At 38.5% G+C, this 27,041-nt stretch overlaps 1 protein-coding gene across 1 annotated transcript in view; it reads right to left on the reverse strand.

Moving 5' to 3' along the window:
- Positions 1 to 336: 336 nt before the first annotated feature.
- The window catches only part of ARIH1 (ariadne RBR E3 ubiquitin protein ligase 1), a 129,821-nt gene continuing 103,116 nt past the window's right edge, over positions 337 to 27,041 (reverse strand). Inside the window, exons 10-14 of the mRNA XM_039468840.2 lie at positions 25,139 to 25,269; positions 20,116 to 20,173; positions 11,513 to 11,773; positions 10,333 to 10,445; positions 337 to 9,325 (exon numbers count right to left, since the gene is read on the reverse strand). Coding sequence (XP_039324774.1) covers positions 9,241 to 9,325; positions 10,333 to 10,445; positions 11,513 to 11,773; positions 20,116 to 20,173; positions 25,139 to 25,269 — 648 coding nt within the window. The 3' untranslated portion in view covers positions 337 to 9,240. The remainder of the gene's footprint in view (positions 9,326 to 10,332; positions 10,446 to 11,512; positions 11,774 to 20,115; positions 20,174 to 25,138; positions 25,270 to 27,041) is intronic.

Genomic DNA, 27,041 nt, shown 5'->3' on the forward strand with positions numbered 1-27,041 from the left:
AGCAGCCATTTGACCACTGTAAGGCACTGACTTGTACATGAACTTCCTTAAAAGTACAATACTTAACCTCCTTTATTGCAAGCTAGTCAAAATGATGGAGTAAAAATTAATTATTCAGAGCCATGCAGAACACTATTACCTTTCATTAATCCCATTCTCTATCATTTGCTGCCCTGACCTTTACAACACTCCAAATTAGTACTAGGATTTTTTGATACAAAATCATTTCCTAACCACAGCAGACTTCTTTTCCAAAGCAAGTAGACACTCAGATCATTCTTCCCTATTAGAAAACTCTTTAATGTTTTCCCTAGTTAGATAGAAATAAACCACAAGTCTGGTTATGTGGTAGGAATTTATTAACAAGCAAACAACTTTGTTCATACCAGGAAGACCAGCAATTAGATTATAAATGACTTGAGAGCGAGTGCAAGAACTTAACAATTTTAGAGCATTCCATTAGAATGTCTATTTGCCCAAGAAGGCCCACAAGATGTGCTCTACAAATGCTGGTTATTTTATGCTGTACTTCCTCTGAGAAAATAATGTGACATACAGAGGTGGGAGTACACATGGCAAGGGAGTCTCCTTGTAAGACGAAACTGGGAAATTCAAGTAATGGTGTTTCTGGATAGGATCCCTAAGAAAACTTAGGACAAAATCCTGCTGTGTGTGTGTTTACTCAGTGTTCAGGAATCTCACCAATTGACTCCAGAGAGCTAGAGCCTCACTGCACAAACCTCAGATTCATAATCCTAAGAACAGCCATTTAATGTGCACTGAACTGGCTTATAGGGCACTACTCTGCTGTTACACAGAAACAAATTTAAGCTATCAGAAGGAAATCGGAAATTTATAGAAACATGTTTGTAGCCTAAGCAGCTTACTGGGGGATAAACTGTCTCCTATAAAGAGCTGGTTTTGTATTTCTTTTTGAGACACAGTCTCACTCTATCGCCCAGGCTAGAGTGCAATGGTGCGATCTTGGCTCACTGTAACCTCTACTTCCTGGATTCAAGTGATTCTCCTGCCTCAGCCCCCTAAGTAGCTAGGACTACAGGCATGCGCCACCATGCCCAACTAATTTTTGTATTTTTAGTACAGATGAGGTTTTATTATGTTGGCCAGGCTGGTCACGAACTCCTGACCCTGTAATCTGCCCTCCTCGGCCTCCCAAAGTGCTGGGATTAGAGGTGTGAGTCACCATGTCTGGCCTGGTTTTATTTCTATAATCACCCGCCAAATTCTCACTCTGAAAGAAACGTGAATACTTCATGGCTAAGGGCAGGTGACTTGGAGTAAATACGAAACCTTTAAACATGTGTAATCAATAAAGAGGGTTTTATAGATGCCAAATAAGAAATAAACTGTTACTGAGGAAATATGTATATGAAGCCGATATCAGCTGGGCATGTGGCATGCACCTACAGTCTCAGGTCTCAAGAGGCTGAGGTAGGAGGATGGCTTCAGTCCTGGAGTTCATGGGAGTAGCGCACCCTAATTTTGTCTGTGAATAGCCATTATACTCCAGCTTTGGCAACATAGACCCCACCTCTAAAAAAAAATAGTAATTTTTAAGAAAAGCCAACGTCATCAGATCAAAATAAGTAAGATTGGACTTTGGAAATGCAGGGCTGCCTTCCTTAACTCATTAAAATGCTAGGGTGGCTCTCAAATGTGAGAAAAAAGGCATACTTCAGGTACTTCTTAACAGTGGATCTGAGGTTGCCAACAAAAGAGGCATCTGTTTTGAAGAGATGAGTCAAGATAAGAATTGAGTTTCCAGGGCAATCTTAGGTTCAAGTCCCCTAATCAGCCTATATATAATTTTAGCAGGTGCTTTTGGTAAGACTGAGAAGCAGATACAGTTTGGTGAAAATGATATACTGGTCAAATAGCCTCTGTTCTTAACTGGTTGAGTGGCCCTGGGCAATCCACTGAGTCTGTAGAATCAAGGTTAAGAACTTCAGACAAACCAACAGACCTTGTGTTCACTGCTGTACCTCCAGTGCCTGGCACTGTGGATGATAACGAATAAAACCTAGGTTTGTAACTTCATTCTGACACTAACAGGATGACCCCCGGGAAACTATCCATCTTGAGCTTCTATTTTCTTATTTATAAAGTGAAAATAGTAAATACATCATAAGATTGAGATGGAAGAGCTAGGAGCAGAGACACACGCCTATGATCCCAGCTACTCAAGGAGGCTGAGGAGAAGGGTTGCTCGAGCCCAGGAGTTCAAGTCCAGCTTGGCAACGTAGCAAGACTGTCTTTCTTTTTTTTTTTTTTTTTGAGACAGAGTTTCGCCCTTGTTACCCAGGCTGGAGTGCAATGGCGTGATCTCGGCTCACCGCAACTTCCGCCTCCTGGGCTCAGGCAATTCTCCTGCCTCAGCCTCCTGAGTAGCTGGGATTACAGGCACATGCCGCCATGCCCAGCTAATTTTTTGCACTTTTAGTAGAGACGGGGTTTCACCATGTTGACCAGGATGGTCTCGATCTCTCGACCTCGTGATCCACCCGCCTCGGCCTCCCAAAGTGCTGGGATTACAGGCTTGAGCCACCGCGCCCGGCAGACTGTCTCTTAAAAAAAAACGAGATGGACACAGAACATTTGGTAAATACTCAATAGTCACAATTATCTATCATATACCATTACATATATCTAAAAAATCAAAATTTCAGGGCATTTAAGTCAAAGACAATTTCCATAATATGAACCCAGTTAACTATGATCTCCAAGACCTCCCTCCCATTCCCATAGAGTAAGCTCTCATCATCCACATTTGTATTGATGATCCTGCCTCATGGATCTGATCGGTTGTCATGTGTCTGGAACAGTTAACACGTACTACCTGGAGCTATGGGGTGATTGACAGGAAAAGCAGCAGTAACAGCTGTAAGAGCAGTTAAGAGAATGATGTACAGATGGCAGACAATCCCACTTTAGGGATCCAAAATGGTTTTCTAGTTCCCAGTCCAATCTCATCCTGCCTTTTGGAGTCTCTGAGACAGCTCTGTATCCTTGTCTTTTGCCCAAGTCAGCACTGGTGTGCTTATTATTGGGACTAGGTTTTGTTTTCACATGTTCTTTGATCCTCACAACATTCCTATGTAACAGACAACAGCATAATAGAATGAACATACGGAATCAGACAAGCATGGCCCTGTTATATTAAATGTGTAACTCCGGAGTAAGTTAGTAGTGTATGAGTGTCTTTCCTCATAAAAATAGGGTAACAATGCTTGGAAGATACAGACAAAAGTAAGGCATCTGGCAAAAAGTACTAAACAAATTATAGTTCCTATTAGTATTACCATTTTACAAAAGGGAAAACTATGGCTGAGAAATATCAATATTCTTAATTCTATACACTTGGAATAAAAATACAAGATTATCAAAAGAATGAAAGAAGTGAGAAACTTGTGAACTCGAAGTGCTCTAAACAGAGTAACTCTAAGTGGAATTGTGAAGACTTGATGCAAACAGCTTAACGACAGTTTTGCTTATAACCACTCAACTTTGCTCAGACTCTGTATTATTTTACTTTCCCTAGATTTCTCCCCCTTGGTAAGAGAAGGTACTGCCAGTCAACATGGCTGCTTGTCAGTTCTACTTCTTGGTAAGGCTTTTAGTTTTGTGATTTTCTCCAAGGTGGGCCACTTACCAGAAAACTGACAAAAAAATCAAATTGGGCACTGCACACCAGACCTTTGGGAGGCACCATTTCACAAAACCCATTCAACTAGGGCCTCCAGTGAGGCCCTACTCTGAGCTCATCAATTTCCCTTGAATCATTTTGTCCCTTATGATCTGGAGTTTTTGGTTTCCATTCTCTTGATCAAGGATTGTAACCTAATCTGCACATGAGAATCACTGGAATTAGGGATGAGAATGGGGAAAGGGCTTTAAAAAACAGATGTCCTACCCAAAGCAATTAAATCATAACCTCCATAAGGTGAGATGCAGGCACTAGTATTTTTTAAAGCTTCTCAGTGATTCCAATTCATAGACAAGTTTAAGAATCACTGGTCTAGGTAATGTCAGATGGACAGTGGCAATAAGTTGCAACCCAAGACTAATAGAAGCTGGGAAAAAAAACTGCCCATGGCCGGTTTTTCTTTGGCCCACATTTAATTGAGAGAATTCACATTAAGTCTGGATTTCACAGGCTCCTCTCAGAGCCCGACTAGTCCAGGGTAATCTATTTCTAAAATATTTACTTGGCTCTTGTTGACATTTCAGTTCGAGACTCCTGGATTACTTGAGATCCCTGAATTACTATGGTAGTAAGGTTGTTGTGGCATTGATAGGACTGCTACATATCAATGTGTGACTGATTTACAAACTCTAACAGGCTCCTACCCTGAAAATGGTCCTAAATAAGCTTATCTGTGGCCCTAAATAAATGATAGCCTGAAAACTGCTTTTCACATGAATCTCTTATTATTTTTCCCATCTTAAATGCTACTGCCTAGAGGTCAACAATAGTTGCCTTAAAAATTGGACCCAACTCCACAAAAAAGCAAAAAATAAAAATCCAAAAGTTGTCTTAATGTTTACTCCGCTGGTAGGCACTATTTGATTGATATCCAATTGAGTATTTCTGAGATGGCTATTTCATCTTCAGTAACTACAGAAGCAAAATCCTTAATAATCCAGACAAAACCAACTTTATCCCCAAAGACATATGAAAAATCTGAGGGGTCCACACATTTTCCTGTTTTTGAAGAAACCAAAATTTTCTCATAAAGCTCACTGCTTATTATCTTTTTAAAGCCTCAAAAGGTCACAAGGATAAATGCTGAGATTCAGTGGATATGGGATGTTCTGTGCATTTTCAGTTATCAGTTACAAAACAAATCCTGTAACAATTTCCAGCACATTATCCAAAATTCTTTACATTGGAAATTTATTTGAATAAACCAACAACTGCAAATTACTTGGGCACTATTTAGCAAATCATACTAAACCATTTATTCTCAACTACCACGTGAAGTCTTCACATGAGGACTGCCTACCTTAATCTGCAAGATGAGAAGGGCTACTCTTCTATCGATGGGTGGTTTCTAACAATTAGGCAAAACACAGGGCCACATTAGTTGCAAACTGCCAACAAGAAATAAAAGATCAGAGATAGTATAGAGCAACCTCTAACAGTAGCACTGATAGGTATTTATATAGTCTTTAATGTGGTTTAAAAGTACAATATAGTTAAGAACTACCTTCGCTGGTACAGAATACTAGATCATTCTGAAACCAGAATAAGAAAATATGATACAAAGAGGTAGTATGATGTTAAGTTTCAGGTATAAGACACTGAAAATTTGAGTGAGTTATTTTACCTCAGTGAACCTTATCAACTTGCTTTATGAAAAAGGGCAATTTCCTTTTCCACTTGTTTTAGACAGTAAGTTGAAGTGCTTTGAAGAGGAAAGTGATAAACTCTCATAATTAAAGATCCAAATAAGAGTAAATTAAGTTGTCCTAAAACCTGGACTTGGCCAGAATATCAATGACAAACTATGTCCAACTTTGGGACCTTCTTTAAGAAAACTCTCCCTTCATCCCTATGTAAAGTATCCGCTTTAAAAGAGCTAAAATGAAAGTAATGTGAAGGAATCTTGAGGTTAGTTAAGAATAACTTTTAAAGTACTTTCTTTAAAAAAGTGGCATTCAAAGAGCTATTGAGCATTTTTGTATCATGTTACAACACAAACAATTTAAATTCAACTTTAGAGATGCAGAAATGGAAAACTTCCAGAAAATGCTCTGAAAGCTTCATTAACCAAGTTAAATGTTGGGGGAATAGGCTCATTCACAGTTCCCTGCAAAGAAACTGAACCAAATTTTGACATTTTATATTAAGTGGGAACAGTGAATAAGGCACATAACACAGGTGGCTACTGCCACCTTTAGTCATTTTTTAACTACAAAAATAAACATAAGTAACTAATGGAATAACAAAATAAACGTTTATTTTATTAGACTTAGGAATGTTCTTTCCCTCTGGGCAACCTGAACAGTCCAGTTACAATGAAATCTAAGAACAGTTATTTCCACAGCACAGGGTGCTCTATGCACAAAATTACAGGGTTAGGAGCATTTAATCAATTTACCAATCTGATTGTCTCACCAACCCACCCCATCCCATCCCCCAAGTGCTCTATTACCGGGATTTGTAGCTAAAAGAATTTGTTACATTAACTCCTTTTCTCTCTTGTATTAAATTTCAGTTCCTAATCATGGTTGAACCACATTATTACACTGCAGATTCAACCATTTCAAACGAAGTCAGCCAGTCTTGGATCTGTTGCGTATGTGTGTATGTATACACGTGTATTTAATATATTTATTTAAACACACATAAAACACATACAATCTGGGTTGCGGCAAATTACAGATAATTTAGAGTCTGATGATATTATATGCTACTCAATTTTACCACTGTGGTTTGTATCCTGAGCTTTGGATCAAAACCTTAAGTCACTGAAAGTCCATCTGCTGCTGAATGAATTGTTCAAATGAAGCATGCACTTTTCAAAAGACAATGAAACTGACCTCAAGACATGAAGACCTTGGTGCTTACTGTGAATAGAACCCTCTAATAAAAAGACTTATGTAGGTTAAACAGTAAGTTGTCATAATGCGGCTTACTTATCCCAGCTGGGGGTAATGAAGTTACTAACAACATAAGCAATTCACTCTGGGAATTCTGTCAAATATGATGGTATCTGTTAAAAGCCTGGAAGTAGAAAGGGCCAGTTCATCTTGATCCATATAAATTTAGAGAATGCACCCATAACTGCAATATCCTCAGTTCGTATGCCAACACTGAAACTAGAAAGCATCTCTAAAAAGCACTGCTCCTTCACAGGTGAAGACTGGTATTATGACGTGCACACACAATTTTTGGATATTTGTTGCAATAGGAACACGCAGAGGATTTATGACACTCAAACCTAGATACTGCAAAGTTATCTGGTAAGATTTTTTTTTTTAAACACCACACATACACAAAGCGTTTTAAGGGAGCCACATTTATCTATATAGCAACTCTGCTTTTCAAAGTTACCAGGGAAAGAAACTTAGGCTTTCTTTTAAAAAATCTCCATGGTTTTAATGTGTCTTTTTAAGTAAGATCAATGCTGTCATTTGAAGTAAAATCATGTCATATGGATAATGGGGGAAGAGGGGAGGGAGATGAGAATATGGAAGAAGCAGACACTGAGTTTAGATTTGCACCTGAGGTGGCAAGGGAGGGAAGGAGAAAAGGTACAGGTAAAGTTGATCCTAAAGCAACAAGTGGTTTAAGGAAGCAGCATAATATACTCAGCAAACATTCACTGATTTCTGATGGGAAAAGAACAGTTGCAAGTACATCTCCTGTAACAACCTTTTCTAAAAGGAAAAGTAGGGTTTGATTCAGCAAAGCCTAACTTAGGCAAAAGGCCAGAGGAAAGTGAACCTACTTCCCAATGGAGTAATAGGATGTACAATGTAAGAGCAGACAAAGCTGCCCTCACAAATGGTAAACACTCCCTAGGCACAAGACATTTAAAGGAAGACAAAGAGGTCCTCAGCCTCAAATGATTATTTCATATTTAGACCTCTTAATCTAGTTGCCTAGTTCACTCTGCACTCCCGTATAAAACTGACAGATTTACGGATGCTGACCTATTGAAAAATACCACAGCCAGAATGGCCTAAACAGGTATATAGTTAATAAAACCACCACCATCCTTTACTTTTAACATAGCTTAGTAGAAATTTCTTAAAAATGGACATCACAGCTAAAATGCATTATTAATTCTCCTATCTGCTGACAATAAAAAAGCAGCAAACTCAGTGATTTCTATTTAAATGTACTAGATGGGAATATCATGTTCTAGAGGTGTTTGCCTTCAAACCGAACCCATAGCAATACACACAAGCAATTTCAGTATCCGCCATTTTAATTCACAATCTGAGACTAAATGAATGGCTATTTATATTTAAAGCAAAACATTCTCTTTGACACCCTAATGTAGAGAAGGGGTGACAGATGAGCCACAACTAAAATCTGAAAAGGCTCAAAGCAGCAATTAAGGGAAAACCAAAAAGGAAAAGAAATTTTAAAATGCTTCCATTGGTTGTGACAGGGAACTCAGGAAGTCTAGAGCTGTGTGCAAAACATGGGCACACAAAAGTTTGGGTAGAGGCATGATGCCATGAGGGGGGATTAGGTTGGGAACAGGTTAATTTATGAACTATAGCAACAAAACTCCCTGCTGTAGCCCTTAATCAGGTCATGGCATTTAGTCAGAGCTTGACCTCCCTTGTCCCCGATCAAGAGCAGGAATTCAAGGCATGAGGCCCATGGCCAGCAACAGACATACCAAAACCAGAAAGGGCAAAGTAACCTCAGGAAAGTGAAAGACCTCTAGACAGGTCTTCCAGAGGTGCTAAACCAACACACCTTTTATCCCAACCCCAACCCTGGAAAGATAAGCAAACTGAAAGAAAATGCACAGCAAATAGACATAATCTTGAAGATTTTTAAAGAATAAATATTTTTTTGTAATTAAACATTATGCAAACACGTGCCACGCTTGCTTTGTCCATGCATATGCACTATATACAATTTTGAAAAATACTGTGTTGTCCTCTTGTTTTAAAAGTCATATACAAAGTTTTTATGTTTTTTGTTTGTCGAATCCTCTTGCTGCCTACCCCTTCCCCATCCCAAGATTTTCTTTACAAGGAACTAAGCATCATTCACTCATGAACTTGGGGTATGAGAGAAAGAGAGTCAGTTTGTGTGTGGGTGTCTGTGTATGTGTAGGGAGGAAGGGGAAGAGGTCCTTTACCAAAGTACAACAAAATGGCTGGTCTGAACATGAAAAGCAGTGTCAAGGAGCTGTTTGAAATTTTAACTGTACTACACTCAAGGAAAAGAAAAAGAAAAAAGGAGTCAGCTTTGAGAATGAAGCTACGTTACAAGTTAAAGTTGGAGGGCTTTTAGTGTGTCTGTCACACTTTTGTTGGCGGCCTAGAATACTGTTGTACAATGGTTTATCTACCTTTTTTATTACAATATAATTTACTTAAACTTTCCTTTAACAAAACAATTCTGGTACTACAGACCAGTGGTGTCAGAATAGGCTTAGTGCCTCCTTGTTTGTGTTTGTTTTGTTTTAATTGCATGAGCACTCTAGATGGTAAAGTTTTCAGAGTTCATTTTATGCAGGGCCATTCTCAGTCCTCAATGTACTCCCACAGATCTTTTTCATAGCCTTCATGCACATGCTGTAACAAAACCCTTCGTCGACTCTCACAGTATCTGCAATCAAAGAGAAAAAAAAAAAACTTGTTGTCAGCCTCTAATAATAAAAAAAGAGGCATTTGCTTATTTTTTAAGGCATCCCTATCATTTATCCAGACTTGGAACTAAGCACCTATTTTTAATTTTAATAGGCACATGTTCAGGTCTAGATGTACAGAGACATCAAGCTGCTTCTAACATTAAAATGTATTTTCTGAAAGCCAGAATTCCATGGAAATTAATTTTAAAGCAGTAAGGTATTACAAGTTCTGATGGACCTTAGAAATCATAATTCAATCCCATGGTTCTGCAGATAAACAGATTCAGAAATAATTTCATGGGTTATTTATTCACACCCTTAATATCTTTATTAACTGTAAAAGTACTATAAACACATTATAGAAGCTAAAATTGGCTAAGGGAAGGGAAAATACTGGTTAGGACTAAATGTCCGAGTCTTCCCAAGTCCCCAAGTTTCCTACTACTTTCAAAAGATACTAGCATTTGCCACTTTCTGGAAAAGAGCTTCATGTTGAGAAATCAAACACTTTGCACATCTTGAAAAATCACCTACTCCTAGAACAAAGTAAACATCTCCTTAGATACATATATTTTTTTAATCTAATAAAAACTCTAAAAAGTAAGTTTCCATAGCTCATTTGTGCATAGCCATGACCCATACATAGGATTCGCAAGCTAAGACCAACATCCGACTCTCACTCTCATCCTGAAGACCGCTTGCCTTTTTTGGGTTATTTCTTCCTTGCCAAGGTAGCAACTAAATAATTGAACAGAAGCATAATTAACCAGTAAAATAAATGGGCAAATTGCTCCTCTGTGCTTCACCAGTACCACTACCTGCAATTCAGTGCCCAACAGACAGAAGCAATCTGTGAGAAACATGGCAGCAGCTCAGTTGCTGGATATGCTAAACCCAGTTTCACTATCACTGAACTTCACCACTAAGGCATACATACTAGATCACTAGTAGGGAGTTTTACTCAACAGCTTAAAAAGAAAATTACCTGTACTTGTCTTGTACTTTCTGTTTTATATCCTGCAGAGAATCTTGGGAAATGTCTCGTTCAAGGTAGCCCGAGAGCACCTCTGTGGCATTCTCTAGATCTGCTTGGTTATTCTGTAAAAGGAAGAATATACAGTAAATTTTGGCTTCAAAATAAAGCTAAAAAAGAAACCATTTTCTCTGTTTCGTTGACTACAGACTGCTCTCAACACTGAATCCATAATTTTCATAGGTGGTAACTGCACCTGTAATGCTCTATAGCTTTCCTCTCTAATAATTTGTTCTTTTCCAGAACATTTTTTTTTTTTAATGTTAAAAGAACTAAAGATTTCGCCCATTACTTTTGTAAGAATACTGAAGACCATTTGAAAAGATTTAAAATGTCTTTTGGACTCTTCTAGTTCTAAGAGCTGCTCTTTGCTGAAAACTCAAAGGGAAACTTAAGAAAAAATAGAAACCTATTATTGCTTACATCTGGCTATACTTATTTCTTATAAGAAAACACTGTATGGAAGATTCAGATTGTATCATCCTTTACTACTATGGCTGGTTTTGTACATGTTAGCCAACTAAAGTCCCATCTGCTAGTCAGTCTTACTGTCTAGTCATATATAGATATCAATGTTTTATACATCAATTTTAAATGAGCATCTTTACTTGAGAAAACCTTTACTGCTAAAAGCTAGCTTTTTAGTCATTACTTCTCCACCAAAGATAACCACCACATTAACGTCTAATATTGCAGGGTCAGTTTTGCCTGAATAAAGGCTTTTACCAAGAACTTACAATGTTCCAGGTGCTGTATAGCAATTAACACAAATTGTCTCACTTAAACCCAATAACAACCTAGAAAGGTACTATTCTCACTTTAAAATGGAGAAATGAGAGGTTAGGTAATTTGCTCCAAATCAGCAAAACTAAAATATAATAAAGTGAATATTAAAATCTAGGGCTGACTCCAGAACCTGCATACATAATCACTAGCTGGCTAAACCACATCGATCTGAATATAATTTAGGACTAGAAATAGAAATTTCTTGTGTCTTTGTAATAAATACATTCATTTTACCTACATTTTCTGAACAAACAAGAACACTGAAAACTCTCTATCTTATGTATGAAAGACCAGGTAGTCCTATGATACAAAGTGGGCTTTTTCCTCACCCAGGAACTACTCTTACCTCAAAGATAATGGACTGGTTATTCTTTTTGAGGTAGAAAGCGAAGACATAAGTGTACATGAGTGTGGCACGACACTGGCAGAGGACATCAACTGCTTTCTTCAGGAACTGCACCTCAATCCAGGACATGTTGTGCTGTTGCATCTCCTCCATTTTCTGTTTCACCTGAGCATATAGTTTGTGCTCAAAACGCAGACTCTGCATGTGGTTCATATAGCGATTACAGTAGAACAGGTACCTCTGCAGGGCTGCCCTAGATCGCTGTCCCATTAAGAAAAATTGGGTGATATAATTATAACATATAAACTGTACACAAAAACTGGTATCAATTAAAACCACAATTTGGTATCACTTCACACCTGTTAGAATGGTTTTTATGAAAAAGATGAAAGGTAAGTCTTGGCAAAGATGAAGAAAGAGGGAAACTCTTGATACATTGTTGACGGGAATTTAAATTAGTATAGCCATTATGGAAAATGGTATGGGGAAGTTCCTCAAAAAACTAAAAACAAAACTACCACAGAATCCAGCAATCCCACTACTGGGTATACTATGAAAAGGAACTGAAATCAGTATGTCAAAGGGATCTCTCTACTCTCATGTTCACTGCAGCATTATTCACAAGAGCCAAGAAATGGAATCCAACTAAGTGTCCATCAATGGATGAACAGAGAGAAAACGTCGTATAGGTACACACACACATACTTAAACATCATTCAGCCTCAAAAAAGGAGACTACTATTTTTAACAACACAGACGAACTTCGAAGACATTACACTAAATGAAATAAGCCAGGCACAGAAAATAAATATTACATGATCTTGCTTATATGTAAAAACTATAAAAGTTGAACTGATAGACATACAGAGTATAATGATGGTTACCAAAGGCTTAGGGGAATAAAAGGGTAGGAATGGGGAGTTGGTGACCAAAGGCTACAAGTTTCAGATAGACTGAAGAAATAAGTTTTGAGATTTATTGCACAGCAGCGTGAATATAGTCAATAATAATATATATTTCAAAATAAGTATCATTTCAAATGTCTCACCATAAAAATGTTAAGGCAAGGCAATATGATAATCAGTTACATTTAATCATTCCACTGTTTACATATTTCAAAACATTCCACTGTACTCCATAAATGTGTATAATTACGATTTGTCCATTAAAAATATTAATAATTTTAAAAGCTGATCTACTGACAGTATTGTGATTTAGGCTAAAATCAGAAATCGACATCTATGGTTACTTTTGCTATTTAATACTTTTGAAAACTCTTCTATTAATTGTACTTTCCAACACAGTAGCCACAAGCCACACGTTGACTACTTAAAATTAAATTTAAGAAACTAAAAATTCAGTTCCTCATTGCTCAATAGTCACATGTGGTTAGAAGTTACCAAATTAGAGACTGGTGATAAGGAACATTTATATCACTACAAAAATGTTCTATTGGGTGGCACTGTTCAACAGCATGCAACAAGATGTAAAACAAGCAAAAAGCAGAGATATTAAGTAGAAAACTATAGAGGCAACTACATGCCACGTAACTGCTGATATAATACAATATAAAGTATAATCAATTAAGTATTCTGGGTTCCCTCCAACCACTGAGTCTGAATTTGATCAAGTTTCTTGAATTAATCACCAGTTTCAGAAAATGCAGGGATAGAAGAACCTATTACATGACACCATGCAGTTGCAATGAACAAAATCCATAATGTGGGAAACTCTACAGGACAGCAGGATCTAGTTTCCTCAACAAAGAAAAAAAAAGCAAGGAGGCAGGTAAGAGAAGGACCAATAGGTAGAGGAGACTCAACAGATATCAATTAAATCCAATGTGTGGACCTATGTGGATCCCAATCTGAACCAACTATAAAAGAAAATTTAAGATAATTAGGGATATTTGAACAATAGACAGATGATACCAACAGAGTATTGCTTTAAAACATATACAGTTGACTCTTGAATAACAAAGGATTGAACTGTGTGAGTCCACTTATATGTGGATATTTTTCAATAAATATATTGAAATATTTTTTGGAGGTTTACAGCAATTTGAAAACACTTGCAGACAAACCAAAATTAAGAAAAAGCATTGTCATGAATGCATAAAACATATGTGGTCTACCTTATCATTTACTACCATAAAATATACACAAATCTATTAATAAAAAGTTAAGGTTTATCAAAACTTATGTACACAAACTCTTACAGACTGTATATGGTACCTTTCACAGTTGAGAGAAAGGTAAACAAATGTAAAGATGCACATGGTCCTCTGGAAAGGATTGTCAATGCTAGAGAAGAGAACATGAAAGTCGGAAGGAGGGGACCTTGAAGATGTCATCATTGTTATAGAAAAAACTGTGATATCATCAAGCCTGATGAAACAATAAACTCCTGGTAGAGAAAACTGTGTCCAGATGTGCATGACTTCACAGAATCTACAACAGAGCCCAACAACAGAAATCATGAAAGAGATTGTGGGTATGGGAAAAAAAAAAAGGTGGGAGGAGAAGGATTAGTTAACAGACAACACACTAGAGGAATTAAAAGACCACTTGATGGAGATGAGCTGCTTCCAAACCAGTGCCAGATCATGAGAAAGAAGATGCTGAAGAAGCAGTGCCAGAAAATACATTGACATTTGACAATTTGACAGAGGGGCTCTGATTACTTAAGACTGCTTTGGACTTCTTTATGAATGGACCCTTCTATTAAACTAACGCAAACAGAAGGAGGATTGTTATTATATAGAAACATTTTTAGAGAAATGAAAAGGCAAAACAGATTATTATGTATTTCTGTAAAGTTACAATGAGTGTATCTGCATCTCCTGAATTCTCTTCCACTTCCTCCACCTCTGCCACTTGAGACAGCAAAACCAAGCCCTCCTGTACTTCCCTTCTCAGCCTACTCAACATGAAGACCTTTATGATGATCCACTTTTCTTTTCCTTCTTTCTTTAAATGGAGTCTTCCTCTGTTGTCCAGGCTGGAGTGCAATAGCACAAACTGCAATCTCCACCTCCCAGGTTAAAGTGATTCCCTGCCTCAGCCTCCTGAGTGGCTGGGATTACAGGCGCCTGTGTCCCAAAGTGGTGCTGGCCAGGTACAGTGGCTCACATCTGTAATCCCAGCACTTTGGGCAGCCAAGGCAGGCGGATCACCTGAGATCAGGAGTTCGAGACCAGCCTGGCCAGCATGGTGAAACTCTGTCTCTACTAAAAATACAAAAATTAGCCAGGTGTTGTGGCAGACACCTGTAGTACCAGCTACTCAGGAGGCTGGGGCAGAAGAATCACTTGAACTCAGGAAGTAGAAGTTGCAGTAAGCCAAAACCATGCCATTGCACTCCAGGTTGGGCAACACAGCATGACTCTGCTGCATTTAAAAAGAAAGAAAGAAAGAAAATAAACACATTTTCTTTTCTTAACAATTTTTTAAAATAACCTTTTTCCTAGCATAGTTCGTTGTTAGGAACACAATATAATAAAACATGTAACATATAAAATATGTAATAGACATTTATGTTATCAGTAAGGCTTCTGGTCAACAGTAGGCTATAAAACAGGTTAAGTTTTGGGAAAATCAAAAGCGGTACGTGGATTTTCCATTGTTGGGGATGGGGGGCTGGTGTCCCTAACCCCTGCACTGTTCAAGGGTCAACTGTAGTAACAAAGTTCTGTTAAGAGTCCGTCTTTAGAGACACATAAAGTATACTGTTATCAAAGAAACAATGTATCTAGTTTAGATTTGTTTTATATTATTATATTGTACAAATTATTCACATAAGGCCTCTACCATTATACTGTAAATCTCTAGAGCAGGCGTCCCCAAACTTTTTACACAGGGGGCCAGTTCACTGTCCCTCAGACCATTGGAGGGCTGCCACATACTGTGCTCCTCTCACTGCCCACCAATGAAAGAGGTGCCCCTTCCTGAAGTGCAATGGGGGGTCGGATAAATGGCCTCAGGAAGCCGCAGTTTGGGGACGCCTGCTCTAGAGAGAATGGACGTTCGGAAAGGTAAAGTATTTCCAGTACCTGATTTGTAGAAAATGATTAATAAATGCTTACTATATGCAACCACTATCAAAGGGGTTCTTAACAACACACATACATTATTTCTTTTCTTTTACCCTTACCTCCTCTCTCTCTCCCCCCATGTTTCACAGCCTGCAAATAACAGATACTACTTGGTCCTATGGTTGGTCCCTTGGACCAACTAATTCTGAACCACGTAATTAGCTAACCACATGATCCAGCATTACATAACACTGAAACTCTTCAAAAAACCAACACAATTTGGGTGTGGTGATGCACACCGCAAGTTGCCTCTAGTTCTAGCTACTGGGGAGGAGGAGGCAGGAGGACCACTTGAGCCCAGGAGTTCAAGGCTACAGTGAGCTATGATCATGCCATTACACTCCAGTCTGAGTAACAGAACAAGACCGTCATCTCAAGGAAAAAAAATAAAATCACAGCCATGCTATTAAAAGAGAGTGAGGTAGGTATCAAACCAATGCTTATGAACAGGAAAATTATGCCAATCTGAAAATACGTGGAAAATCTGCTTGGCATTTTATCTTCCCGTAAAGTACTAATATTCTCAAGCCTGTCAAATTCCCCAAATGAAATGGAAACCTTCACTTACCATATTGACATGTATGATCCTATGGAACTTGATTTAATCTAAGAATTCTGAAACTGCTTCTCTCTAAAATTCAACATGAAAAAAGAAAACCCGTATCATCACTGCTAGTAAGACTTTTTTTTTTTTTTTTTTTCTTTGAGACAAAGTCTTGCTCTGTTGCTTGGGCTAGAGTGCAGTGGCTCAACCACAGCTCACTGAAGTCTTGACTTCCCAGGCCCAAGTGATCCTCCCACCTCAGCCGGCGTGTATCACCATACCTGGCTAATTGTTTAAAATTTTTTTGTAGAGATAGGGTCTCAGTTGCCCAGACTGATCTCAAACTGCTGCGCTCAATCCTCCTGGCTTCAGCCTCCCAAAGTGCTAGGATTGCAGGCATGAGCCACTGAGCCTGACCAAGACAAATTCTCTAACCAAATGCCAGAATCTGGAATGAGAAATGCAATCGGTGACCTGAAAACAGTTTGGGGAGCAGGGAGAAGTCTATGAACTTGACTGCTTAGAACAGGGGCAGGCAAACTCTGGCCTGCATGACAAATCCAGCTGCCTGCCACCTGTCTTTGTAAATGAAACTGTTTTGCTTTCTTTGTTGTTTTTTTGTTCTGAGAAAGGGTTTCCATCTTCCAGGCTGAAGCGTGATGGCGTGATCATGGCTCACTGCAGCCTGGAACTCCTGAACTCAAGCAATTCTCCCACCTCAGCTCCCAAGTAGCTAAGGCTACAACAAGCACACACCACCATGCATGGCGAATTTTAAAACTTTTTTTTTTTTTTTTTTTTTTTTGCAGATATGTGGAGTCTCATGTTGCTCAGGCTGGCTTCAAGTGATCCTTGGGCATCCCAAAGCACTAGAATTACATGTTTGAATTACCCAGCCAGTAAATAAAATTTACTCAGAACAGTCATACCTATTCATTTACTCTACAGCTGCTTTAGCATTACAAGAGCAGAGGCAGAGTTGAGCAGTCACAACAGAGATTATGTAGTATGCAAAGCTAAAAATATATATCATCTGACTCTTCACAGAAAAAATTTGCTAGGCTTAGTCTAGAAGACAAGAAGATTCGAATATCCACCACTGTCAGCACTGTGGTACAATATACCAAATTAACAATTTTCTGTAACATAGGTACATCTTTTACAAGGCAGTCAAGGTACTACACAGAATCTTTCGAATATGTGTCAAACTTCTAGTAATTTTTCAGATACAACACCCAGTAAATGCTAGGCCAGAGCTTGGTAGTGGGGAAAGATGAGGAGGCTAGATAGCCATGCAATGGTATGATCCTTTCAGGAAACGTGGCTCCCAATCAGTTTAGTGAATCAATCAATCAATCAGTCAACGGAGTGATAGGAAATCTTTCCTTGTACTCTCACAGGTATAGAAGATTCTAGTTTAGTCCAACAGATGTGAAATAAAAAAATAATCTATTTTAGTATCTACAATCTAAACATTAGACTTTGGCTCAGAAGCTATCCACATAACCCACCCTCCCTGTAGATCCCAGACAGGGATTCTACCGGCATCCAAATGAAGACCTGATGAGGCCAAGGATAACTCATACATATTTTCTCTGTTGATAAACAGCATATATGGCTAGATAACTACATCAGGTTAATGGGGAAAAAAAGGGTAAGAATATATATCCATAATACATTCTGGGCAAGTCAAATAATGCATCATAAAAATTAATGTTGGAAATATAGATATACAGAAAAAGTTAGTGGGATATGACTTAAGGGATATCATTTAAGAAAGAAAAAAAATTGGTGGGAGAACAAGTTATCTCATGACATTTATTAGTACAGTAATAATACATTTAAAAAACCCCAAATAACAGTATCTACCAAATTAACATTTACTTGAGTTTCACTGATTTTGTGGTTCTCTTGATTTGGTTGTAGAGATGTGCAAGAGCCTGAGAGTTTATAACTTTTGTTTATAAATATTTAAATAATACTATAATGAATATAATTTAAGTCAATATTGGAATTTGTTGGGATGTTTTCCCCCTTTAAAAGTACCCAAACATTGTGAAGGTCTGTGAAAAATCATTTATAATTATAAAATATAATTTCCCAGTCATTTTACTATTTATTATTTATAGACAGAATCTCACTCTGGAGTACAGCGGTGCAATCTTGGCTCACTGCAACCTCCACCTCCTGGATTCAAGTGATTTTCTTGGCTCAGCCTCCCAAGTAGATGGGATTATAGGCACATGACACCAGGCCTGGCTAATTTTTGTATTTTTAGTAGAGACAGGGTTTCACCATGTTGGCCAGGCTGGTCTTTAACTCCTGACCTCAGGTGATCTGCCCGCCTCGGCCTCCCAAAGTGCTGAGATTACAGGTGTGAGCCACCACGCCTGGCCCAATTTCCTACTCTTTTTAAAAAGCGAAAGACAAAACTTTCACTTCTAATAATATGACAGACTAGGTTACATACATATTCATTTCTATGATATTTTTATTGGAAATACATTTTGAAGATATGTTAACAAGTAAAACAATAAGAAACAGATGCAAACTATATTTTAGATTGTATACTGGCTAGGAAAAACATTTGAAGAGTATTTCCAGGACAACTGGGGGATTTCAATATAGAATGGGTGAATTTGAATTTAAAAACTGTTAAATTCCAGGGTTCTACAATTCTGATAGAATTACCAGGCTGAAAGAAATGTGTTTGGATCACTTCTATAACAGTGGGTCAATCCCCTACGTAGCAATAGGGAATTTCTCAACTCCTGAGTCTCTCCATTCCAAATCAGCTCACCTATAATTAATTATTAGAGCTTCTTGATGGACAATAAAGTTTTTTTTCCCTCTCTCTTTTTTTGAGACAGGAGTACAATGGTGCGATCTCAGCTCACCGCAACCTCCACCTCCTGTGTTCAAGCAATTGATTCTCCTACCTCAGCCTCCCTAGTATCTAGGATTACAAGCATGTGCCACCATGCCCAGCTAAACAATAAGGTTTAAAAAAATTTAAATGAGTAAGATACTGCCTATAAATAGCACCAGGGCCATTTAACAAATGCTGTTTGCTACTGTTCTTCTTGGGGTAGGAGGGATCTTGAAGGCAAGACTACCAAAAGCTGAAATGTGCTACATGACTATATTAATTAAAAGAAAATAAACTTACTATAAATAAGAATGTTCTTGGCCGGGCATGGTGGCTCACACCTGTAATCCTAGCACTTTGGGAGGCTGGGTGGATCACCTGAGGTCAAGAGTTCACAACCAACATGGCAAAACCCCGTCTCTAGTAAAAATACAAACATTACTCAGGTGTGGTGCTGCATGCCTATAATCCCAGCTACCTGGGAGGCTGAGGAAGGAGAATTGCTTGAAACTGAAAGGTGGAGGCTGCAATGAGCCAACATTGCGCCACTGCACTCCAGCCTATGTGACGGGCGCACAAGATTCTACCTCAAAAAAAAAAAGGAAAAAAAAAAAACCCCAAGAATGTTCTTGATAATTATTATTTTGAATAAGATTCCCTTTCTAAATGTAAGTAGACATCCAATATTTATTGGAATGTCTTTCACCAATCTTTCAGAATTGAAAACTTCTACTTAATTATTCCCTGAGCCAAGCGTGGTAGCTCATGCCTGTAATCCCAGCACTATGGGAGGCCGAGGCGGGCAGATCATAAAGTTAGGAGTTCCGAGACCAGCCTGACCAACATGGTGATACCCTGTTTCTAGTAAAAATAAAAAAAAATTAGCCAGGTGTGGTGGCACATACCTGTAATCCCAGCTACTCAGGAGGCTGAGACAAAGGTTGCAGTGAGCTAATACTGTGCCACTGCACTCCGGTGACAGAAGATTCTGTCTCAAAAAAAAAAAAAAAAAAAAAAAAAAATCCCTAATGAATTATTCCCTAATGAATATATAATGTACATTCTTAGTCAACTATTATCCTGTAATACATACTTACCTCCTGTGCATCTCTTGCTGCCTTTGCATCATCCTCATTATAGCGATTACAGTTGTACCTTCAAGTAAATAAAGAGGAGTCCATAAAGAATAAAAATCAATGAAAAGGAAAAAAAAAAAAAAATCACAGAATTTTAACCTGGATTTACAGATTACCTGAAACCAACAGTGTCTTTTATAACAGAGAAACTGAGATGTTAAAACACCCAGGGTTCTACTGCTATAATGATAGAAATAGCAGGCAGAAAGGAATTGTTCTAACCCATATCTAGTGTTTGAATGCTCTCTAAAATAGTAAATTAGTTCTTCATCCAGTGATAGGAAATTCCCAACCTCTTGAGGCAGTCCATTTCAAATCAGCTCATCTATAATTATTAGAAAACACTGTCCTTCCAGAATTTTTATTGACTGTTGTCTGAATTTCTAACTCAAGTTTTTGAGAAAGAGATGATCTTATATTTTAGGCCATCTGTTATTTAGGCAAAATTTCTAATTTTCCAGGATTATTCACTTTATCTGCTATTTTATAAATCACAGAGAACCAACAGTTGACAACCTACCATGTAATAAATAGATGCTGTGCTATATGCTTTGCTATTACAGTTTTTCAGTCATTTAAGACTGTACAACATACAAAATAGTGGGAAGGGGAAAACGCACCCAGAGAGGTAAGCTGAGAGCACAGATAAGTTAAGCTTGTACTTCCCCTGTAGTGGTGACTATACCTCAGTGATGGGAGCCTACATTATGGGAGCAGCTATTTCCTGAGTGCTTACTATATACCATGCACTTGGCTAAGGACTTTAATTTTACTACCATATTATTTAATCCCTTAAACACTTTATGAAATATATGTTATTTTCTTCACTGAGAGGATGAATAATAAAATTCAGAGAGGATGGGTAACACAATTAAGGTCACATAACTACAGAGTTTCAGAGCTGGGAATTAAAAACTTTTGCCTTTCTCCCAATGGACGCTTATGCTCTTCACCAGTGAGAAAACTGCTCATATGCTTTGTCATGTCTTCAGAAATTTTTACAGTGATCTTTTTAGATCTAAAGGAAGAGATCTGAGTTTAATTAGAGCTATTATTTGAGCCTGTCAAGTTCTTCAGGATTTTAAGAGTTAGTATGTATTCAATCTCTCTTTGATGTTACCTCCAAATGTGTAAGATTTTTTTTTTTTTTTTTTTTTTTTTTTTTTTTGAGACAAAGTTTTGCTCTTGCTGCCCAGGCTTGAGTGCAATGGGTTGATGTTTGCTCACTGCCACCTCCGCCTCCCAGGTTCAAGCAAGTCTCCTGCCTCAGCCTCCCAAACTGTTGAGATTACAGGTATGGACCACCATGCGTGGCTAATTTTGTACTTTATTAGTAGAGACGGGGTTTCTTCATGTTGGTCAGGCTGGTCTCAAACTCCTGGGTGATCTGCCTACCTTGGCCTCCTAAAGTGCTGGGATTAGGGGTGTGAGCCACTGTGCTAGGCCCAAGATTTTTATATTAGTTCAAGTAAGTCATCAGCAAAATGAGGAAAGCAGTATATATATTTATTTAAAGAAAAAAAAAATGACAAAGCCTTTTAGCAAGCCTTTAAAGCATTCCACAATGGCCAGGCATGGCAGCTCACACCTGTAATCCCAGCACTTCGGGAGGCCAAGGCGTTAGATCCCCTGAGGTCAAGGAGTTCAAGACCAGCCTGGCCAACATGGTGAAACGTCATCTCTACGGAAAATACAAAATTAGCCGGGTGTGGTGGTACATTCCTGTAATTCCAGCAACTTGGGAGGCTGAGGCAGGAGAATTGTTTTAACCTGGGAGGGGGAGGTTGTGGTGAGCTGAGATCGCACCATTGCACTCCAGCATGGGCAACAAGAGCAAAACTGCATCTCAAAAACAAAAACAAAAAAAACAGAAACACACACATACACACCAAAACAAACAAAAAAACCCTCAAAAAACCCACAAAAGAAATGGTCATTCAATCAATCCCAAATATCCCCCCCTATATTCACTGCTGAGGTCCCAAACTTCTCAGCCCACACTGAAATACCTTAATGAAATCTAGAAAAAAATCCCTGAACCCACTATCCTAGTGGTATCATTTGATTCTGGGGTTTCAAATGAGGAAAAAAATTAAGTTACATGGTTCACATGCACTTTGTAGAATTAATCACACATTCTGGAGGTTTGGAATTACATTTTATGTTTCTAGCCTTTGGTATTTCTCTATTTTCCAAAATTACTCAGAAATAATCAACAATAGTCCATTAAGCTCATTTTTAAGTTTATAAAGTAGCCCACAGAAAATTCATCTAGGTCTGGAGATTTAGTAGTTTATTTTCCCTCTGCGTAGATTATAATCCTCTCCTGGCAACAACTCAGCTGAAAGATTGCTCCCCCGACCTCTACTTGTCAACTATTAACACTTCGCCCTATTAGATCCTTAAAAACTCTCCGAGACAGACAGACAGACAGACAGAGAGATAGAGATAGAGAGAGAGAGAGAGAGAGAGAGAGAGAGAGAGAGAGAGAGAGATTTTTTTTTTTTTGGGAGACAGGTTCTTGCTCTGTCACCAAAGCTGGAGTGCAATGGCACTATCTTGGCTCAATGCAACCTCCCACCTCAGCCTCCTAAGTAGCCAGGACTACGGGTGCAAGCCACCACACTTGGCTAATTTTTGAATATTTTTTTATAGAGATGGGGTTTCATCATGTTGCCCAGGCTGATCTTGAACTCCTGAGCTCAAGTGATCCATCCACCTTAGTCTCCCAAAGTGCTGGGATTACTGGCATGAGCCACTGTGCCTGGCTGATATATTTTTAATATACTTATAAGGCTCATCTCATTCTGGGCTTTATCCTGACAACATTATTAAGGATTTTAAGACCAGACAGGCAAATATTTAGGATTTATCTATACTTCTAACTCAGGTTACTGTTAATGTTACTTGAAATGCTATTTTGAGAATTCTGAGGCATTTTCAGATATAAATAAGAAAGTATAGCATGATTCACTTGCAATGTCAGCATGGGTAAACGCAAAACACAGGCAGCATTTTTGATGCCTCTGGTCCAGGCTATTCTTCATTCTTCTGTATCCATCATTTGTATTGTACCCCTTTCAGATTTCAATACAGCTCATTGAAAATCTGAGCTGTGATTAGAGATGTTATTACAAAAACATATATAGGCTTACAAAAGTATAGAGTGACATTAGTATCTGGGAACACTCTAATCCAGGCTCAGAATTAATTTCAGAGAAGAAATCCCTCTTACTATTCTTCTAGTTAATACAAATAATGAAAGTTTCAATGAAACTAAAAAGGAAAATTTGCCAGTCTTAAGTTTAGAACCTCATCATCTTGTCCTGAACCTGCAATCTCTATCCTCTATACCCAGTTCAAATTATGAGATAATACATGTAAAGCACATAATATAGAACCTTCTCATCTAAGTTTTAACTCTAACCATGTCAGTCCCATTTTAAATCGCGTGTTAACACCCAAACTATGTTAAGCCCTAGTCTGCTCTCCTATTCCCCACAACTTACCAGGGGCCACAAACTCAAATGCCAATCAATATAGGACAGGCAGGTAACACAAATTAGTGAAGTGGGCCAGTTGCATATTATAACACTCAAAACCATTCTCACTTGTATCAGTAAATGTGTTAGCTCCCATTTTTCTCAAAACTCAAAGCATCCCAGTCTAACTTGCATTTTCCCAAACTAGTAAGAAATACGTATGAACAAAGGTACGTATTGGTACTAAATGAAAAACAATGATGCTGTATGATATATGCAAATGATATTAGGCTTCAGTCTGGGGAAACACATCAAAGAGGAAAATAAAAGTTCCATTTAAAGAATTCCAACTCAGTTCCAGGTGACTGCTGCCAAACAGGAAAACACACTGGTTTCTAAGTTTCAAAGAAGAGCTAAAAATATAAATGTTGGACAATTTCCCAAATTTTAAATACAGGGCAAAACAACCTGCATGTTGGGTTTTGCCAACAGCATCTGAGTTTCTACCTTTTGCCTAGAGAGGCACATCTGATAATAGTTATTCTCCAAAAAAAAAAAAGTCATGTATTTTCACAGTATTCTATCTTTGCTCATGTTGCAACTTTTGCCCTAAACGTTTTACCTACTACTTTTTTTTTTTTTTTTTTTTTTGAGACGGAGTTTCGCTCTTGTTACCCAGGCTGGAGTGCAATGGCGCGATCTCGGCTCACCGCAACCTCCGCCTCCTGGGCTCAGGCAATTCTCCTGCCTCAGCCTCCTAAGTAGCTGGGATTACAGGCACGTGCCACCATGCCCAGCTAGTTTTTTGTATTTTTAGTAGAGACGGGGTTTCACTATGTCGACCAGGATGGTCTCGATCTCTCGACCTCGTGATCCACCCGCCTCGGCCTCCCAAAGTGCTGGGATTACAGGCTTGAGCCACCGCGCCCGGCTACCTACTATTTTTTTAGCTCATGAACTCTTGGTCCTCCTCAAAGTTCATCTCAACTGTTACTTACTTTATAAAATACACCTAACTAATCCCCCTACATCTTGCATATGCTTATAACATTAATCACACACACTGCATGTATTTATTTAGCTTCCAAATTATTTTTAAAACTCATTTATTTATTTTACTTTTTTTTGAGACAGGGTCTCACTATGTTGCCCAGGCTGGAGTGCAGTGGCTCAATCTCAGCTCACTGCAAACTCCACCTCCTGAATGCAAGCAATTCTCTTGCCTCAGCTGTGATAACAGGCATGTGCCACCACGCCCAGCTAATTTTTATGTTTTTAGTAGAGACGGGGTTTTACCATGTTGGCCAGGCTGGTCTCGAACACCTGACCTCAGGTGATCCACCACCCACCTTGGCCTCCCAAAGTGCTGGGATTAGGCATGAGCCACCACAGCAGGCCATAGCTTGCAAATTAGATGGTGATATTATGAGGCAGAAATATTATTCATAATACATGGCACATACTTAAATAAACACATTCTTCCCTTAATTTCCCCAACCTACCAGGCAGATCCATGTGGTTCCCAAGGGCCAAGACACACCCAGCAAAACTCTGCTTTACAGTTCTGGTTACGACAGACCATGTGATTACAACCGCCATCCTTCTCAATTGTGACATGGCATTTGGGACATTCCTATGAAGAGAAACTATAAAGTTGGTGTCAATGCTACACTAGGTTGCATTACAAACATTAAGAAAAAGCCAGTTCTAGATTTGGTTTGTTTTTAAACATCTTACTTATTGTGGTTAACACATACAAAGCACTTAGAACAGTGCTGAACACTTAAGTACTATTTAAGATGAGCTGCTACCATTGTTATCACAGGTTTTTAAGATGTACAACAATTTAAGAACTTGTTTTTTAACCTAGAGACAGTCTCACTACATTGCCCAGGCTGGAATGCAGTGGCTATTCAGAGGCTCACTAAAGCACTGAACTTCTGGAGTCAAGTGATCTTCTCACCTCAGCCTTCCTAGGATTTCTTTTTAAGTAGGGTTGAGAGACAAAAACATTTTAAGTACGTTTAATCATATATATAGTAATATTATAGAAGATAAAAACATTCTATTCATATAAATATACTATACTCTCTAGTGTCATCTAGAAATAATTGAGTACTTCCCATATCCCATGCACTGTTCTCAGTGTTATATATGCATTAACTCATAATTCCTACCGTGGTGCTATTCCTATTTCCAATTGTCAGATGAATAAATGGGAGAAAGAAATTATAAAGAAATTAGTCCAAGGTCACATCAAGTCAGGATCCAAACCCAAGCAATCTGACTTCAAATGTCAGGGAACTAGGAAATCAGACCTTGACTGGAAAATTCATGCTGTGGCTACTGGATTTTCCAACTTTCTCCTACCTAATACCCATGTTTTAAACTGTTCTCACTGTGACTTCTTAACAAGTATGCTACAGGGGTCATGTTAGATTTTTTCCCCCAAGTCCAAATCATTTTCTTTTTCTTTTTGAGACAGGGTCTTACTGTTGCCCAGGCTGGAGTGTGGCAGCACAATCACAGCTCACTGTGGCTTTGACGTCAAGGGCTCAAGTCATCCTCCTGCCTCAGTCTTCCAAGCAGTGGGACTACAGGTACACGCCACCACACTTGGCTAATTTCTGTATTTCTTGTTGAGATGGGGTTTCACCATGTTGCCCAGGTTGGTCTCAAACTCTCAGGCTCAAGCAATCTGCCCACCTTGGCCTCCCAAAGTGTAGGATTACAGGTGTGAGTCACCGTGCCTAGCCTCATATCATATTCTTGGTTGCTAGTAAGCCAAAGTTACTGCCCTGTAGGCCATTTTTTTTTTTTTTTTTTTTGTTTCTGCATTTGAGATCAAGATTTGTAACTCCCACAAGGAGGAAACACCACCCAATTTATTAATATTTGCACAATTTGGCCTTCTTTTTGAAACCGACTATGCTGCTCATCAATGATAACCATTCAAAATAGGCCAATATAGCAATTTTTTTTTTTTTTGAGACAGGGTCTCTCTCTGTGACCCAGGCTGGAGTGCAGTGGCACAATCTTGGCTTACTGCAACTTCCGCCTCCAGGGTTCAAACAAATTCTCCTGCTTTAGCCTCTTGAGTAGCTAGGATTACAGGTGTGCAACACCATACCCAGCTAATTTTTGTATTTTTTAGTAGAGATGGGGTTTCACTATACAGGACAGGCTCGCCTTGAACTCCTGACCTCGTGATCTGCCTGACTTGGCCTCCCAAAGTGCTAGGATTACAGGGGTGAGCCACGTACGTGCCTGGCCACAATTTTTTAATTATATAATTCCAATCAAATTTTTGAAATCACCCACATAAGAAATTTAACATTTTTCCAACCAAGTAAATTTCGCGCATAAAATATGTTTCATTCTACATTTCTTAGTTATAATTAACCA

This window comes from Saimiri boliviensis, chromosome 2, assembly GCF_048565385.1.
Source record: "Saimiri boliviensis isolate mSaiBol1 chromosome 2, mSaiBol1.pri, whole genome shotgun sequence".
Taxonomy (NCBI): Eukaryota; Metazoa; Chordata; class Mammalia; order Primates; family Cebidae; genus Saimiri; species Saimiri boliviensis.